This window comes from Scylla paramamosain, chromosome 14 (assembly GCF_035594125.1).
Source record: "Scylla paramamosain isolate STU-SP2022 chromosome 14, ASM3559412v1, whole genome shotgun sequence".
NCBI classification, from domain to species: Eukaryota; Metazoa; Arthropoda; class Malacostraca; order Decapoda; family Portunidae; genus Scylla; species Scylla paramamosain.
In genome coordinates this window covers 9,292,423-9,308,892 of record NC_087164.1, presented here as the reverse complement: position 1 = coordinate 9,308,892, position 16,470 = coordinate 9,292,423, and the positions used below count along the sequence as shown (strand labels likewise).

General features: G+C 38.9%; 1 protein-coding gene across 1 annotated transcript in view; it reads right to left on the bottom strand.

Moving 5' to 3' along the window:
- Nucleotides 1-11,352: 11,352 nt before the first annotated feature.
- Nucleotides 11,353-16,470, bottom strand: part of LOC135106811 (acetyl-coenzyme A synthetase 2-like, mitochondrial) — a 26,467-nt gene continuing 21,349 nt past the window's right edge. Inside the window, exons 8-12 of the mRNA XM_064016135.1 lie at nt 16,094-16,324; nt 15,704-15,974; nt 15,288-15,384; nt 14,676-14,861; nt 11,353-14,101 (exon numbers count right to left, since the gene is read on the bottom strand). Of these exons, the coding sequence (XP_063872205.1) occupies nt 13,943-14,101; nt 14,676-14,861; nt 15,288-15,384; nt 15,704-15,974; nt 16,094-16,324 (944 nt within the window). The 3' untranslated portion in view covers nt 11,353-13,942. The remainder of the gene's footprint in view (nt 14,102-14,675; nt 14,862-15,287; nt 15,385-15,703; nt 15,975-16,093; nt 16,325-16,470) is intronic.

Sequence of the window (16,470 nt, the reverse complement as noted above, 5' to 3'; positions counted from 1 at the left end):
ATATATATATATATATATATATATATATATATATATATATATATATATATATATATATATATATATATATAAATTAGGAACATATATTTCATGTAGGATACTGAGTACAGCAATAATTTTCACTATGTTTACCCACCAACACTAAGCTACTGTACACACGTATAACACTTCCCTCCAGCTTCAAAAGCTTAAGCACTGAGGGAAGCTCAGTTCCTACAATTACTGCCTCAACTTTGTTGTTGGAGCTGAGTTCACACACTAATGAATTCACCATCATCATGCAGTATTATACACCAAAATCCTCTCTAATATATATATATATATATATATATATATATATATATATATATATATATATATATATATATATATATATATATATATATATATATATATATATGGATTTAGTATTCATCTTCAGAAGGTACTATTTCTTTGAATAGTGAGTTATTGCTATTCACATCTTGCTTCATGTAAAAAAATACATGAACTTCAATATTTGGTGAAAAAAAGTTGATTTGGTAACAAGTGTATTTTTATACAACAACTGGTTATACATGAGGATCACCATTACTCATAGTCAGCATTTAACTTTGTGAATGGTCAATAAGGAAAGTAGGTCATGCACTGTATAAATACTGCTAAATTTCAAATCCTGTAGTAATGTAGCTTCTGCAATATCATTTCCAATACCATAATTTCAAAATTTGTTTGCCAGAATTGCTTCCTAAATTTTTTTCCTCTTCAATCTTCAAGTGTTATTCTTCAGTTTGAGTTGATTGGACCATTTATTAGGAGGCTTTCTGCCTCAAAGCATAAAGACTCTGTTCCTAATGTGGTGTGTTCCTGAGTTGCCATTTTATGCAGAGAAATATCCAAGCAGGTTAAAATATTCTTGTACATCGTTTTACTCCAAAACATGACAATTATCATAGTAGATATTTAATATTGACTTTGGTAGCCAAAGGCATTAACTATCACTTGAAATACATCTACATTTTAATTTACAGTGTAACATTTGTCATGTACTATCTTGTAAGACTTATAGTGTTCCTACCTGTATATCCTGTAGTCTGTATTATACTTCTTATCACACCATTTCAAAACCCATATCTGGAGTCCCTTGTTCATGCCTTATGTCTCACAGTATTAATATATGAATTTCTTCTCTTCATCCAACATACAAGCTACCTTTCTCTGTATATCAGTCAAGTCCAACATCAGTCATCACTTTCACAGAAACCAATGAGTGAAAGTGATGCCAAACTTGGAAAATGTATTTATACAAAAAACAAATTTTAATCCTTATCCTAAATTATTTTTGGAAATGAACAGCTGAGTTGCCTATTATTATCAGTAATATTATTATTATTATTATTATTATTATTATCATTATTATTATTATTATTATTATTATTACTATTATCAATGTTGTTATTTATATTATCAATATAATAAAATAATTAGAACTATCAATAGGGACACTTGGTTTTAGGATATTAGAAAAATCCCCACTACCTCGCCTATTCCTGAGAACATGCACCCTTCCCCAGCAAATATATATTACATATTTAATTTGTGAGATAAATTTATTTCATTATCCAGTTCACTTAAGAATACACAAAATATCTTAAAAGAAAGGAGAATGTATTGAAGATTCACATATGCATTAGGTTGGCTGCCAATACTGAGTGAGCAAATAAACACATCCTATCCAATACCAACTTGATGTTCACTTAGTGCTCTAGATAACAGACTTGAAATGCAGCATTTTATATTGAAGTGTGCTTTGCTTTTGATAAGTGAATGAGTTGGTGTTTGCAAGGAGGTGAGATGGTTTAGAAATGAACCATGCTGGTGTTTTCAAATATGCTGAATTGGTGACTTAAAGTAGGTAAGTTGATCTAATGGACAGATAGACATCCTGTGTTAATAATACACATTAAATAAAAAAAAAAATCATGATATGGAATGGATTAAAACTTCTGATTGCTGCCTCAAAGACTGAAGGAGTAAATAATTGGCAATGTTGGCTTCATAGAAAGTGAAAAGTATCATTACTGTGTTCTTGTATTATTCTGCTCTTCCCTCCGCTATGACTGGAAACATGATACACATTTCCTCCATTACTGTTGCTCTGAATACTGTATTTCATGATTTTCAATTCTGCATTGTACTTTGGAAGAGATTTTCCCATACACTGAGTTTATAATTATAATATACTATATTTCTCACATTACAAGTTAACTATGAGGTGGTATGGAAAACTTTCAAGATTAGGCTTACATACAAGAACATAGTTTACTTGATTTAAGTTTGGGAAGCTTCCCTTTCAAGAAAGATAATTCTTGGAAGCAAAGATACAGTGCTTCCAACACCATTGCCACTACTGAAATGCATCCTGCAAGTCTTGTTTTCAATGTGTCAAGGACCTTCTGCAAATCATGCTAAATCTCCTCCAGCATCAAAACAGTGCTTTCTCACCTCCAGCTCCTTCTTTAGGAAGAAGTCACAAGGGGCCAAACTGGTGGATAGGGTGGGTGAGGAAAGGGTGATCATGCTGTTGTGGCTGAGGAACTCAAAGATTAAAATAACTCAGTGAGAGGGAGAACAATCATCATGGAGCATCAGTTGCCTCTGTGTCACATTTCAAGCCATTTATGATGAATATTTTCCTTTAGACAACTAGAAACATTACAATAAAACAGCAATGAATGTCAAGCCCTGGAGGACAAGTTCACTGTGAACAACCCCACAATGTTTAACAAAATAATGAGGACACTCTCGATCACTTTCTTCAGTTGTGGAGATGCTGGTTTCTGTATTATACCCATAGACCCATGTCTTATTGTCAATGGTGACCCTCAACATGAAGGCTGGGTCATCCAGAGCACACCAATGAAGCTCTTGGCAAACTTTGGCCCAGTGCTCCCTTGGTTCTGAGGTCAGAAGCTTGGGCATGAACTTTACAGCAATGTGGTGGATGCTCAAACCAGACATGAGGATGCTGAAATGCTTTCACATTTTCAGTAGTGGAGCTCATGGAAGATCATCCTAACTTCTTGTCTTCCAGTGATGTTCTGGCTTGAAGAATGTGCCGCTTGAAGCACCTCACACAACTCATTGCTTCATTACCACACACATGCCAAATCATGTGGAAGGTCTTCTGTGTTGTAGATTTGCTGAGTTTGGCATGGAATCTGATGTGCAGTCTTTGCTCAAATTTGCTTTCCATGATGAAATCACAAATGTGTTTGTGCATGTGATTACAAAAATTCCCTTGGCATTGCTCATGAAATTCAAAGAATGATTCAGCAAACTTCATGATCCTTACTGCTCATCAACCCTACAGCACATGTATCCCTGTTCTGCCAACTGTTGGCACACTATGAAACTAGTCTCAAAAGTTATTGATACCACCTTGTATTTAATGTGAGAAATCAAGTTTGCTATGCATTATAAATTCTAAATATGGGGTAATTTTTTTTTTTTTTTAACATAAGAGAACCTTTAAGAACAACATAAACTTAAGTTATATTCTCTCTGAAACGTACACCTGTGACCAAGCTAAGTTTTAAAGCAGGGGCTCCTTGGCTGTTAAAGAAAGCTTTCTAGTAACTTTAGCTTTGTACCATTGCAATTATATAATTTCTAACTAAAATCTAATATATAGTAAAATGCTACTTCAAAAGTGCTCAATAACTGACAAAAAAGCTAAAACACAAAAGGATATAATTTTTTAAGATTTAGTAAACATTGGCCAGTGGTTGTTCAGCTTGTGAAGACATGCACCACACAACCAACTGTACAAAAATGAAGGAAACAATACAAACATTTGGGACACTTGTATGTTTTCATCAACAGCCAATGAAGTACTGCACTACAAAAGTTGTTTAGGCTGCAAAAGCACACTTTTACATGGATAGAATGTTGTTTTCTATAACTTAAATTATAAAGAAATAATAGTATCTTCAGCCTGCAACAATGTATTTTTTTTTTTTTAAAGGGAAGTATCTTAAGAGATGTGAGTTTTTCAGAAAAATGTTTGAACAATTTCAGAATTCAAGTAGACAGATTTGTTGATGGTGAATAGCCAGTGGCACCACTGACCACTTAAAGATGCATACTGGAATGTTCCTGTTTGGAATACACTGAAGTTGTGTGGGCTGTGTTGGCACAAAAATGCACAAAGATTGTAGCTAAGAAAGTGTTGTATGACCTATTATTACACATTCAGATTTATATTGATATATGGTAATTAAATATAACAATTGTCTGGTGAATCTGTATTCACCATGTCTCAAGTAGAAGTAATACTTATATGATATATGATAGGTTTTTATTAATCTATATTATATAAATTTCTTAAATGTTGTGATCATATTATGAGGTGGTAACAATGATATTTCTTCAGAATTATGCACAGTCTTATTTCTAATTATAATAGTCAATGATGACCACTCTAAAAACTAAACCAGTCTTAACTAAACTGAATCAATAATATTTATTTATTTATTTATTTAATTATTTAGAGAGAGAGAGAGAGAGAGAGAGAGAGAGAGAGAGAGAGAGAGAGAGAGAGAGAGAGAGAGAGAGAGAGAGAGAGAGAGAGAGAGAGAGAGAGATTGATGCTTTTTACCTGCCAAGCACCAATAAATATTGATACAGGATTTCATTTCAGTACTTGCAAACAAGTCTCAACACATGATTCCAGACACATCTAAAACTTTTGACTTATTTATTTTTTATTCTAAATTAAATGATGTGCACCTTTCAGAAGTACCCAGTTGCATGGCCCAACAAAACATAGCTAAAATAGTAAACACAGTATAAACATAAAGCACACTGAAGTGTGCATAACACCATAGGAATTTTAGCATGATTTTATATATATATATATATATATATATATATATATATATATATATATATATATATATATATATATATATATATATATATATATATATATATATATATATATATATGGGAACAGCATACCACATACTGTACACATATGTTCTTAGTGCTTAGCATGTTGAATGTACCATGCAGGCTTGTGAGTGCAGGTGGCAGTTTAGAGATGCCAGGTGTTCTTAATCATATGATGCATAAGCACTCATAATCAGGGTTTCTATAAACATGTGTTTAAGAACCCCCACTACTTAACAATTATGTAGAAGTGGTGGCTTAACAGTTAGTGTACTAAAGTGAACACAGGTACCATATTCAAACTCTTTTAGATGCAGATTTTTAAGACTTGCTGACTCCACCAGTCACTGACATATAACCAATAAACCCTCTAACTGCAACTTTAGACACAGCACTGAATAATGTGGGGTATCATGGACTTTCAAGAGACACCACTGAAAAAAATGAGCCCACGGCAGCTTAGGCCAGGGGTAATCACCTGTGTCCTCATGAACATGTAGTCTGCTTGATGGTACACCAGGCCATGAAATATTTTCACATAGTTGTCAACACTTGATTTGTTTAAGATACATTGTGGCAATACAACATTGAGTTTTCTAATGTGCAGTGCATACTGCTCGATTATTTTTGTCTTTGTCACACTGAGTTATTATAATAACTGTACTATTAATATACTGCCATTTCATTTATTGCAGACACTGTATTTTATTTATAAAGTTTCCAGTTTGTAAAAAGAAAAAAGAATATACTGATAACTTTTACAACAATTATTCCTCCTTAAACTTCTCTCTCTCTCTCTCTCTCTCTCTCTCTCTCTCTCTCTCTCTCTCTCTCTCTCTCTCTCTCTCTCTCTCTCTCTCTCTCTCTCTCTGTGTTCTCTGAGCAAATAACTAGATACAGTCCCACCCACACCAAAGTTCATCGGTCCAAAAATCTTCCTGATCATCACTTCCATTGTCATCATGTAACCAGGATCTTAAGCTGCAGCATCACAGATATCAAAATAATCTTCCTGATGATGAAAAGTAAATGAATAAGTAATATTAGATAATAATGGGCAAATAAATTCAATTAGAGTTAATAAGTAAATAAATAAATAATTATAATCATCAGGTCCAAAAAGGTAACCAAGAATTTAAGGCATCACATGCACGGTGTTGAGTGTGAGGCATGATGAGTGGTCTATCTATCAGTCATGGAAAATGCAGTACTAAGATGTCAATGCACTAACATGATGGGAGGAGATGCAAGACATCTCTAACGTATGTGAAGTGGAAATTTAAAACTTATAGTACTATATACAGCCCACTAGTAACAAACTGCATACAAAACATGTATAAGTATGTGTCTGATGAGCTTTGGGTGAAGATAATTTGCAAATTTGGTGAGAATACTTGTGAAATGGAAAATAGATTTGTATAGATAGTGGAGGAACAAGTCACTTACATGCAGATCATTACCAAGTCCACCAGCACAACTGTCTATGAAAATGAGAGACAGATGCTTCACACATCAGAACTGATTGTTTAATACAGTAGATCAATTTAATGGCCCTACAATAATGGGATTATGCCCGATCCTGTAGAAATGAGCTGATCCAGTTCAGCAGCAGGTCTGTGATACCAATGCACCAAGTTTTATGAAGCAGAATTGCATAGTTTACCACACTGAAATCTCTGGAGAAGTCAAATAGTATCACCTCTACCACATTTCCATTATCTAACTGCAAAGTTACAAAGTGATCATCAGCTGTCCTGCCACATCGAAAACCATATTATTCAGCAGTGAGTATAGAATTTTGCTCAAGGTAGGAGTAAATAGTCAGCTACTATTTTTTCCATGGTTTATGAAACTCTTTCTTAACCAGTTATTGGCTAGTTTAGCTCTTTCCTAGTTTAAATGAGAGTTCTCATGCTCTCAGGCTGGTGTCCCTGTTTGTAATGTCCTTTTCTGTGCACCTTGAAAGAGGGTACCACCAGCATTCCTATCGTTTTCAGCCTCAGGTTCAGGTGCATGAGCCGTAGTTCATTGATGCTTTGATTGACGTTGCACATAAGTGAGGTCCCTACTGATATAGATACTATCAAATTGAGAGCTCTTAAAATATCCGTTCCCTAAAAAAAAAAAAAAATATATATATATATATAATATATATATATATATATATATATATATATATATATATATATATATATATATATATATATATATATATATATCCTCAATATTTCTTTTAAAAGTTACGATCTTCTGTTATATTTTTTTTTTCTTTTAATGAAGTTATGATATGAAATATAGAGACATACGTATCAGCGTAGTGCACGATTTGGTGTGCAGTACGCGCGCGGATTGGCACTTCGCGGGCCGCGGTGTGCGTGCATATTGCACCTGTTCCTGCGTTTCTCACGTGCCCCACTGCCGCAAGCTGTTACTGTGTTCCTTGGTGCTCTTGCATGGTTATCATGGTGTGACTGGGTAGACATTATGGTCAAGAAACGCCCTGCAACTTCTAGTGAGGGAAAGAGGAAAACTTTGCCGAGCATGAAGCCGACAAGCCCATAACGTAGAAAGGAATAATAAGTGATGTAGTGAAGTCAACTATTCTGCAGTCTTGACCAGTAGCTATATACCTGATTGGTGAGTGTTCATTCTTGTACTGTATTAGTTAATTATAACATGGTTATAAAAGGCTTTGTGTTCATCATTATGGTACAACTGTAAACCATTATGACTCTTCCATTACCTAGCGCTTGGGAGGGATATGTAAAGCTGCTCACTGTTCACGCGCCAGCCCTCACATAATTAGCACAATCATTGATGTAAAAAAAAAAAAAAAGAAAAAAATGGAATGGTAATTCTCTAGACTCTAGAGTCTTTTCCCGACCCAAGGCGTTATCATTGGTGTATTTTCTTCCATTCCTTCGCATATACCTTTAAATATATCTGAAACGTTATAAAGTGGGGAAGAAGTACCCGTTCCCTCCAACCCAGTAAACTTGGAAGACCCGGTGGAAATGCGTTTTTTTTTTTTTTTTTTTTTTTTGTGTGTAGGAGAAAGCAGGAAATAATTCACTGATTTATGATTAAAAACTCAATATTACGGCGACCTTATATTAAATTACGCATTGCACTGACCCCGTATAGGTAAAATGAGTCTGTGAGGCATACTTACAACTGCAATTTCGTATTTCTTCTAACTAATTCTGAAATGCGCAGGTCTCGGCAGGCCATGACACCTAGCTGATGCCCAATAGACGATTGTATGTTTTATTTTATAAACGGAAGAATTCACAGGCAAACAGACAGACTGCATGCACTTCTATACTTATAAATAGTACCGAATACTAATGTAGCGATGCTCTTTTATTGAGTGAGGAATAAATTCCGGAGTGTGCAGATTGTATTATAATGTCAAACCAAGCACGTTATAAGTGGATTGAATACACAGTGAATTTGGGATCCAATGTATAGATTCGGCAATCAGTATTACAGAAAAAGAATTCCAGAGTTCAAATAGTTGATTCGAGATGGTTTGGTGGTTTGGTGTCCGTGAACGAAGCACCACGTGAGTTCCAACACAGAGAGGAAGAGTTGCCGCACACTAAAATTTCGATTCCAGACTAAATCCAGGTAAATCGTCTGCATTTTCGGAGTAACTTAAGTATTCATATGATTACCTATTACACTCCCCCTTTCTAATAACATTATGTTTTTAGTGTACAGTATATTACAACACTCACTTTATATTATGCTGTATAAATATGAGGAAAGAAAAGAAACAACATGAAATATAGTCATTGTATTGTTTATTTTGTCTTCACAGATAATCCAAAAGGGTGCCACAGTTTATCAATGCCTTTAACCTTATATGAAGACACAACTGCACCGATGGCATTTTTTTTTTTTTTTCATAACACACTGTAATTCACAAGAATAAAGGAAGAGTACTTGCATCATATGCTGTAGCATAGAGCAGACAGAAACAAATACAAGCGTATACACACGTAAATACACACACACACACACACACACACACATACACACACACTACTCGTATTCCTGACCGTCTTGCAGATACGCCCAACATTCTTGACTTTTCCTGACCTCTAATCCTTCTGCTTATGCTGACACCCTCTTCTCTCCGTTGGGCTCCTCCGATCACAATCTCATATCTGTATCTTGTCCTATCGCTCCAATACCTTCTCAGGATCCCTTTAAGCGGAGGTGCCTCTGGCGTTTTGTCTCTGCTAGTTGAGGGGACCTAAGGAGGTATTTTGCTGATTTTCTTTGGAATGACTACTACTTCCGTGTCAGAGACCCGTCTTTGTATGCCGAGCACATAACAGAGGTGATAGTGTCTGGCATGGAGGCGTACATTCCTCACTCTTTTTCTCGACCTAGACCTTCCAAACCTTGGTTTAACACAGCTTGTTCTCGTGCTATACATGATAGAGAGGTGGCCCACAAAAGGTACTTAAGCCTTCCATCACCAGAATCTCAGGCACTTTATATTTCTGCCTGGCACTTTATATTTCTGCCAAGTCTGTTCTCCAACTAGCCAAAAACTCCTTCATTAACAGAAAGTGTGAAAATCTTTCAAGATCTAACTCCCCTCGTGACTTCTGGCATCTATCCAAAAATATCTCCCATAACTTTACTTCTTCTTACTCTCCTTTATTTCAACCAGTTGGCACCACTGCTATTACATCTATCTCTAAAGCTGAACTCTTCGCTCAAACCTTTGCCAAAAACTCTACCTTGGACATCCTCTTTGAAAGATTTTGGTGAAACTTTTGCTGTTGCCTTGTATATATCAAAAGCTTTGATTTCCAAACTACCGTCCTACGGCTTCTATCCTTCTCTCTGTAACTTCATCTCAAATTTCCTTTCTGACCGTTCTATTGCTGCTGTGGTAGACGGTCACTGTTCTTCTCCTTAATCTATTAACAGTGGTGTTCCTCAGGGTTCTGTCCTGTCACCAACTCTCTTCTTATTATTCATCAATGACCTTCTAAACAAAACTTCTTGTCCTATCCACTCCTACGCTGATGATACCACCCTGCACTTTTCCACGTCTTTTCATAGACGTCCAACCCTTCAGGAAGTAAACAGTTCACGCAGGAATGCCACAGAACGCCTGACTCCTGATCTTTCTGAAATTTCTGATTGAGGCAGAGCAAACTTGGTATTGTCCAATGCCTCAAAAACTCAATTCCTCCATCTATCAACTCGATACAACCTTCCAGACAAATATCCCCTCTTCTTCACTGACGCTCAACTGTCTCCTTCTTCTACACTGAACATCCTCGGTCTGTCCTTTACATATAATCACATATAATCTGAACTGGAAACTTCATATCTTATCTCTAACTAAAACAACTTCTATGAAGTCAGGCATTCTGAGACGTCTCCGCCACCTTTTCTCACCCCCCAGCTGCTAACTCTGTAGAAGGGCCTTATCCGTCCATGTATGGAGTATGCTTTCGCATGTCTTGGCGGGGGTGTTCCACTCATACCGCTCTTCTAGACGGCGTGGAATTAAAAGCTTTTCGTCTCATCAACTCCTCTCCTCTAACTGACTGTCTTCAGCCTCTCTCTCATCGCCGTAATGTTGCATCTCTAACCATCTTCTACTGTTATTTTCATGCTAATTGCTCTTCTGATCTTGCTAACTGCAAGCCTCTCCTCCTCCCGCGGCCTCGCTGCACAAGACTTTCTTTTTTTCTCTCACCCCTATTCTGTCCACCTCTCTAGTGCAAGAGTTAACCAGTACTCTCAATCATTCATCTTTTTCTCTGGTAAACTCTGGAACTCCCTGTCTGCTTCTGTATATTCACCTTCCTATGACTTGAATTCCTTCAAGAGGGAGGTTTCAAGACTCTTATCCTTCAATTTTTTACTACCGCTTTGGACCTTTTATGGGACTGGCATCTCAGTGGGCTTTTTTTTTTTTTTTGAGTTTTGTTGCCCTTGGCCAGTATCCCTCCTACATAACACACACACACACACACACACACACACACAGTAGACCCGCTCTCTGATTAGCTGGAATTGCTTGTACTAGTAGTGTTTTGAGTATCCGCCCCAAAACCCTTGTTGATGAGAATGGAGACTGGCGTAGGCCCCTCGCAGTACTGTGGAGTTGTCTTTGGTTTAAGTTTGCCACGCGATCATTGAATCCATCCGTGAAAATAGATGCTCAGAGGCACCGGGAATACATTCAGACTTTTTCAGAAGTAATCAGTAATGAAAAAAGCATCCTTAACAACATATTAATACACACACACACACACACACACACACACACACACACACACACACACACACACACACACACACACACACACACACACACACACACACACACCCACACACACGCCCAAGCGTCTTGACGATAAAAGAAGATTGATAATAATACTATTTTCATACTAAATGTATTTTTAATTTTGTTTTTACCATCATTTGTAGTGTGGCATGGGTAATTACTATCAATACCTACATTCAAACTTAACAAAGGAAGCCAACCTTTTAATTATCAATAATAATAATAATAATAATAATAATATTGATAATAATAATAATAATAATAATAATAATAATAATAATAATAATAATAATAATAACATCTCTCAAACATCCACCCATAAAGGACATTAATTTTGCATGTCGCTGCATGATTAATAAATGCTCTTCAGTGTGTCCACCACAAAACAACCAAACTGAGCAACCTTCATTGCCTCAGGAAAGCAAAAGCATTTTGTAGTACGTGATTTCTATATTATTTTCGCATGGCACTAAGACTTCTATTTGCATTGCCACTAATTTTAAACCTTAACTCCCAAGGCAGCAGTGATGTGACAGTTAGTGTTTTTTCAAAATATGTAATAAAATAAAGAGTTTCCTTACCTCCAGTACTCCGGAGATGGTTGAAATTAATTTCAGGGGCTGCTGGGAATGGCTCTCACCCAAAGGCAATTCAGTATCACAGATTTCATAATTATCAGGTATTGGTTCAGGAAAAGGCACTTCTTCTGGAGCACAGCTGACGCATTACCGTGACATTTCCCTCAAATTGGTTTTGCCCACTAATGAGAATTTTGGTACTGTATTTTAAGAGAATGAATCACATACATGGCCAAAGAATAATTTTGACTTTTAATTTGCATAGCTGTAGAAAACGTAGCCCTTACTGGGCGTGCTGAACAGCCCGAGCCTCACTTTCCTGTACTACCTGAATACAGAAATGCTCAGGAGAGGGATATGGAAGAAAAAAAATTACAGTCCAAGCATAACATAATATTGTCCTTAGGAAAAAGGTTACACGCGTGGAGAGGTGCTGGCACGCGGCGGCTTCTCCCACGCACCTCATCTTGTAGAGAACGGCAATAATGGTCGTCACAAAACGAAGTTAAAACGAAGGTTTAGGTAGTGGCGGACAAGCTACCATTAATATATATATATGTTTTTCGCTGAAATCTGATTATTAATTGGATTTTTTAAAACTTACGAATCTTGATAAGCATTAAGGTTATCGCCCTGGAAGAAAAAAGAAAAGAAAAGAACAAAAAAAGAAAACCTGCAATATTTGTAAATTGACATAAGAACTTCATAAATTTTCCACTCATGAAATTCACAACGCGAGGAATGGTCAGTACTGCCACCCCTGCACAGCCGCTCTGATGTATAGTCGTACCTTCTGTTGAAACTTAGCGTGTACTTAAGCAATGAAATCCTACCCGTCTTGCTGTAAGTGTTGCTCAGTGATTAGAGCCGCAGAGTGTTGGGGTGTTGGCAGTGACGGCGGTGAATTGATTGAGGAGCGGGAAGTAAAGTGTGGAAGAGAGAGAGAGAGAGAGAGAGAGAGAGAGAGAGAGAGAGAGAGAGAGAGAGAGAGAGAGAGAGAGAGAGAGGGGGGGGGGGAGAGGCGGGGGGGCTGAAGATGGTAGCAAATGTGATGATGAGAAGTAGATGCGAATTCGGGAATCGAGGGAGCATACGTATGTGACATGGAAGCGCACATAGATGGTAAAGAAAAGTCAGAGTTTGTTATGGTGAAGAACCGCGTTCCATCACCTCACTAGGTAGTCCTCAAGCACACCAGACACACGTGAGGTGGACAGACGACCGTTAAATATCTCCGAGAAAAGAAAAAAAAAAAAGGAATGTCGAGGAAATAAAACATGTTATCTCCTATATCTCCCATTTAACTTGAAACACACACACACACACACACACACACACACACACACACACACACACACACACACACACACACACACACACACACACACACACACGCACTGATAAGTCGTAAGTATTGCATAGTTAAAAGATTAAACCCCTTACATATAGATAGAGCTACAAAAGGAGTTATCATTTATGGAAATAGTAAAATTAAGGCACTGAAACTCGATACCCCGTTTTGTTGCATCATTTGTGCATTCAAGTGTTGTCATTGGCTATAAAAGTAATACCTGCTTTGCTTGTGTTAATCAGCATCCGTGTCAACTGAGGAATAGGAGAAAAGAAGTCAATGGTGATACATGACACACCATTGGGATTTACAAGACTGACAGGTGCAAAGAATTACTTACGGCATTGTAGCATGAGATAAACAGTAAAGTACTTACATGGTATAGCAAACACGGGCATGGACCACACAACAACGACAGACATATACGAAAAAAAAAAAAAAAATGATTTAAACGTTCCATGTTAGAAAACGCGCTCAGAATAATCCAATATAGTCTCTCCTCTCAGCGAAACCTCGAAACTTCAAATATTATAACAAAATCCTGCTTCATTTTGCAGTTTCCTTCACCAGTAGCTTCATTAATAGTCTAAGAAGTCAAAACATCTCTTCGGCGACTTAGGTGAGAGCGCACCTTCTGTCGTGGGACATCATACAAATCGTGGCAGATTACTGATACGTGGAAGCAAGCGTAGCGTCTCCAGTGGTGTGAGCGCATGTGTTGTGTTGCTCTGCGGAGTGTAGTGTCGAGGAATGGCGTCAGCGATTCTCGTTGTAGGCGTCAATGATGCTCTGCACGATGGTGGGGTCAGCCAGGGTGGAGATGTCGCCCAGCTCTCCAGGCTTATTGGCTGCCACCTTCCTCAGGATTCGACGCATGATCTTGCCCGAGCGTGTCTTAGGCAGTCCTGGACATATCTGTGGAAGGGACCTCAGTGATGTACTTACTTGTGTGTGTGTGTGTGTGTGTGTGTGTGTGTGTGTGTGTGTGTGTGTGTGTGTGTGTGTGTGTGTGTGTGTTTACGCCTCTCTCTCTCTCTCTCTCTCTCTCTCTCTCTCTCTCTCTCTCTCTCTCTCTCTCTCTCTCTCTCTCTCTCTCTCTCTCTCTCTCTCTCTCTCTCTCACACACACACACACACACACACACACACACACACACACTTTGTACTTAGATCTGTTGAGTTGTACTGTACATACATATACCAACAGACGGGTTACATTTAATGAGAGAAGCAATATTACTTTTATCACTGACACGGCGCTCATGTAATCTTCTTAGGTTTCCATCACAGAATAGGTTCGTTTCATAGATTTACAGAACCCACGAATAACAAACTTTGAGAAAAAGGATACGGTGATGATGCATATTCAAGAGTGTCTATTTCTCGTCTTTAATCTTAGAAAAGGGAAGTAACCGTCTTTTTTCTGAAGTAAGTTTGTAATTCTTAGCCAGTTTCCTTCTGTGGCGCAAAAAAATGGGAAGAAGACTCACCAGGAAGGTCTCAGGAACGGCGTAACCTGCTATCTTGGAGCGCACCAGTTTTCTGAGGTCGTTTTTGATCTCCTCAGTGGATTCATGTGTGTGATCCTTGAGAATCATGAAGGCAAACACACCCTCTCCCTTCACTTCGTGCGGGAACCCGACCACCGCCACCTCAGCCACATCAGGGTGTTCCATCTGAGGGCCAAAGAAGGACGTGTGAGGGAAGGTGTACTAGTACTGAAGGCCACGGTGTCCGCCACTTATATGAACAGTTTACAAGCTTCGTTTATATTGTTTCATTGTGGGTCGTGTTAGTCTGTAACTTCATTTATGTTGTTTTCTTGGAGTTATGTTGCTCTGTGGACTCCCTCCTGTCATATCTAAGGATATTTTATAATTCTTAAATTAAACCAAGGATGGGAGTCCAAAACTGCGTCTCTGTACTAATGGCTATACTATTCATATAAACGTGTGCTCCGCTCCCCCCTGTCTCAGTCAAATTTTCAACATTATTTCAACCCTTTAACTCTGAATCACTCTGGCAACTCTTCTGTGCTCCTCTTTGTGACCACAAGCAACAGACTCGCGAAGTAGCAGCCAGGGACGATCATAAATACTCACCATGGCATCCTCCACCTCGGCGGTGCCCAGACGATGTCCCGTCACGTTAATAACGTCATCCATGCGACCCGTAATGTGGTAGTAGCCGTCCTGGTCCCTGCAAGACGGGATAGGTATAAGTGCCGTCTTGATCTGCGCACGTTGGACTGGGAGAAGAATATTCATCTCACCATCATCGAGAAGGGTAAACAAGGCACCTATGTAGTGGTGTGTGTGTGAGTGTGTGTGTGTGTGTGTGTGTGTGTGTGTGTGTGTGTCGTCAGTGACTAAATGTGCCTGAGGCGTGAAGGGAGACACTACACGCTGTGTCAACTGTTCTGGTGTTGAACTTGCTCACACAAAGCAGAAGGGCAGAGCAAACACTCTCTTCCTGAACAATCCCTGTTTCGTATGCCAACCGCCCCCAGAGTGATTACCGGTGGGCGCCGTCGCCGCTGAAGTAATATCCTTTGTAGGGACTGAAGTAGGTGTCAACGTAGCGCTTGTGGTCGCCGTAGATGGTGCGAGCAATACCGGGCCACACGGATCCCACGCACAGAGCGCCGTCCACGCCCATGCCCTCCACGACACCTCCGCTGGGTTCACACAGCACAGGCTTCACTCCAAACATGGGTCGCATGGGCAGGGCTGGCAGGACGGGGGCTCCCGGGGCAGAGGGTCGAGGGCTGATCATGATGCCTCCAGTTTCTGTTAGTCAGAACAAGAGTCTATGTCGATCACAAGCAGGATGTAAGAATGTACTCAGTCAGCTCACCTCAGCAAGGCAAGCCACGGAGCCGCATGGCCCTACCGCGCTAGTCACTCACCTGTCTGCCACCAAGTGTCCACGAGTGTGCAGCGCTTCTCGCCCACCAAGTCGTTGAACCAGTGCCACGCCTCGTGGTTGAGCGGTTCACCCACCGAGCCGAGCACCCGCAGCGTGGAGCGATCATAGCGCTTCACCCAGTCGTCCTCGTAACGCAGCAGCAGACGCAGCGCGGTGGGGGCGCAGTAGAAGTGAGTGATGCCCAACCGGGCCACTGTCTCCCAGTACCGACCTGTAACACACACACACACACACACACATTATTTACTAAGTCAAAACTTTTGTCATCATTATGTGGAATGTTATTAAAGATACAAAATTAAATAAGGAGCATGTAGCAATAAAGAGCATAGGAGGAAGTGACAGGTAAAATGAATA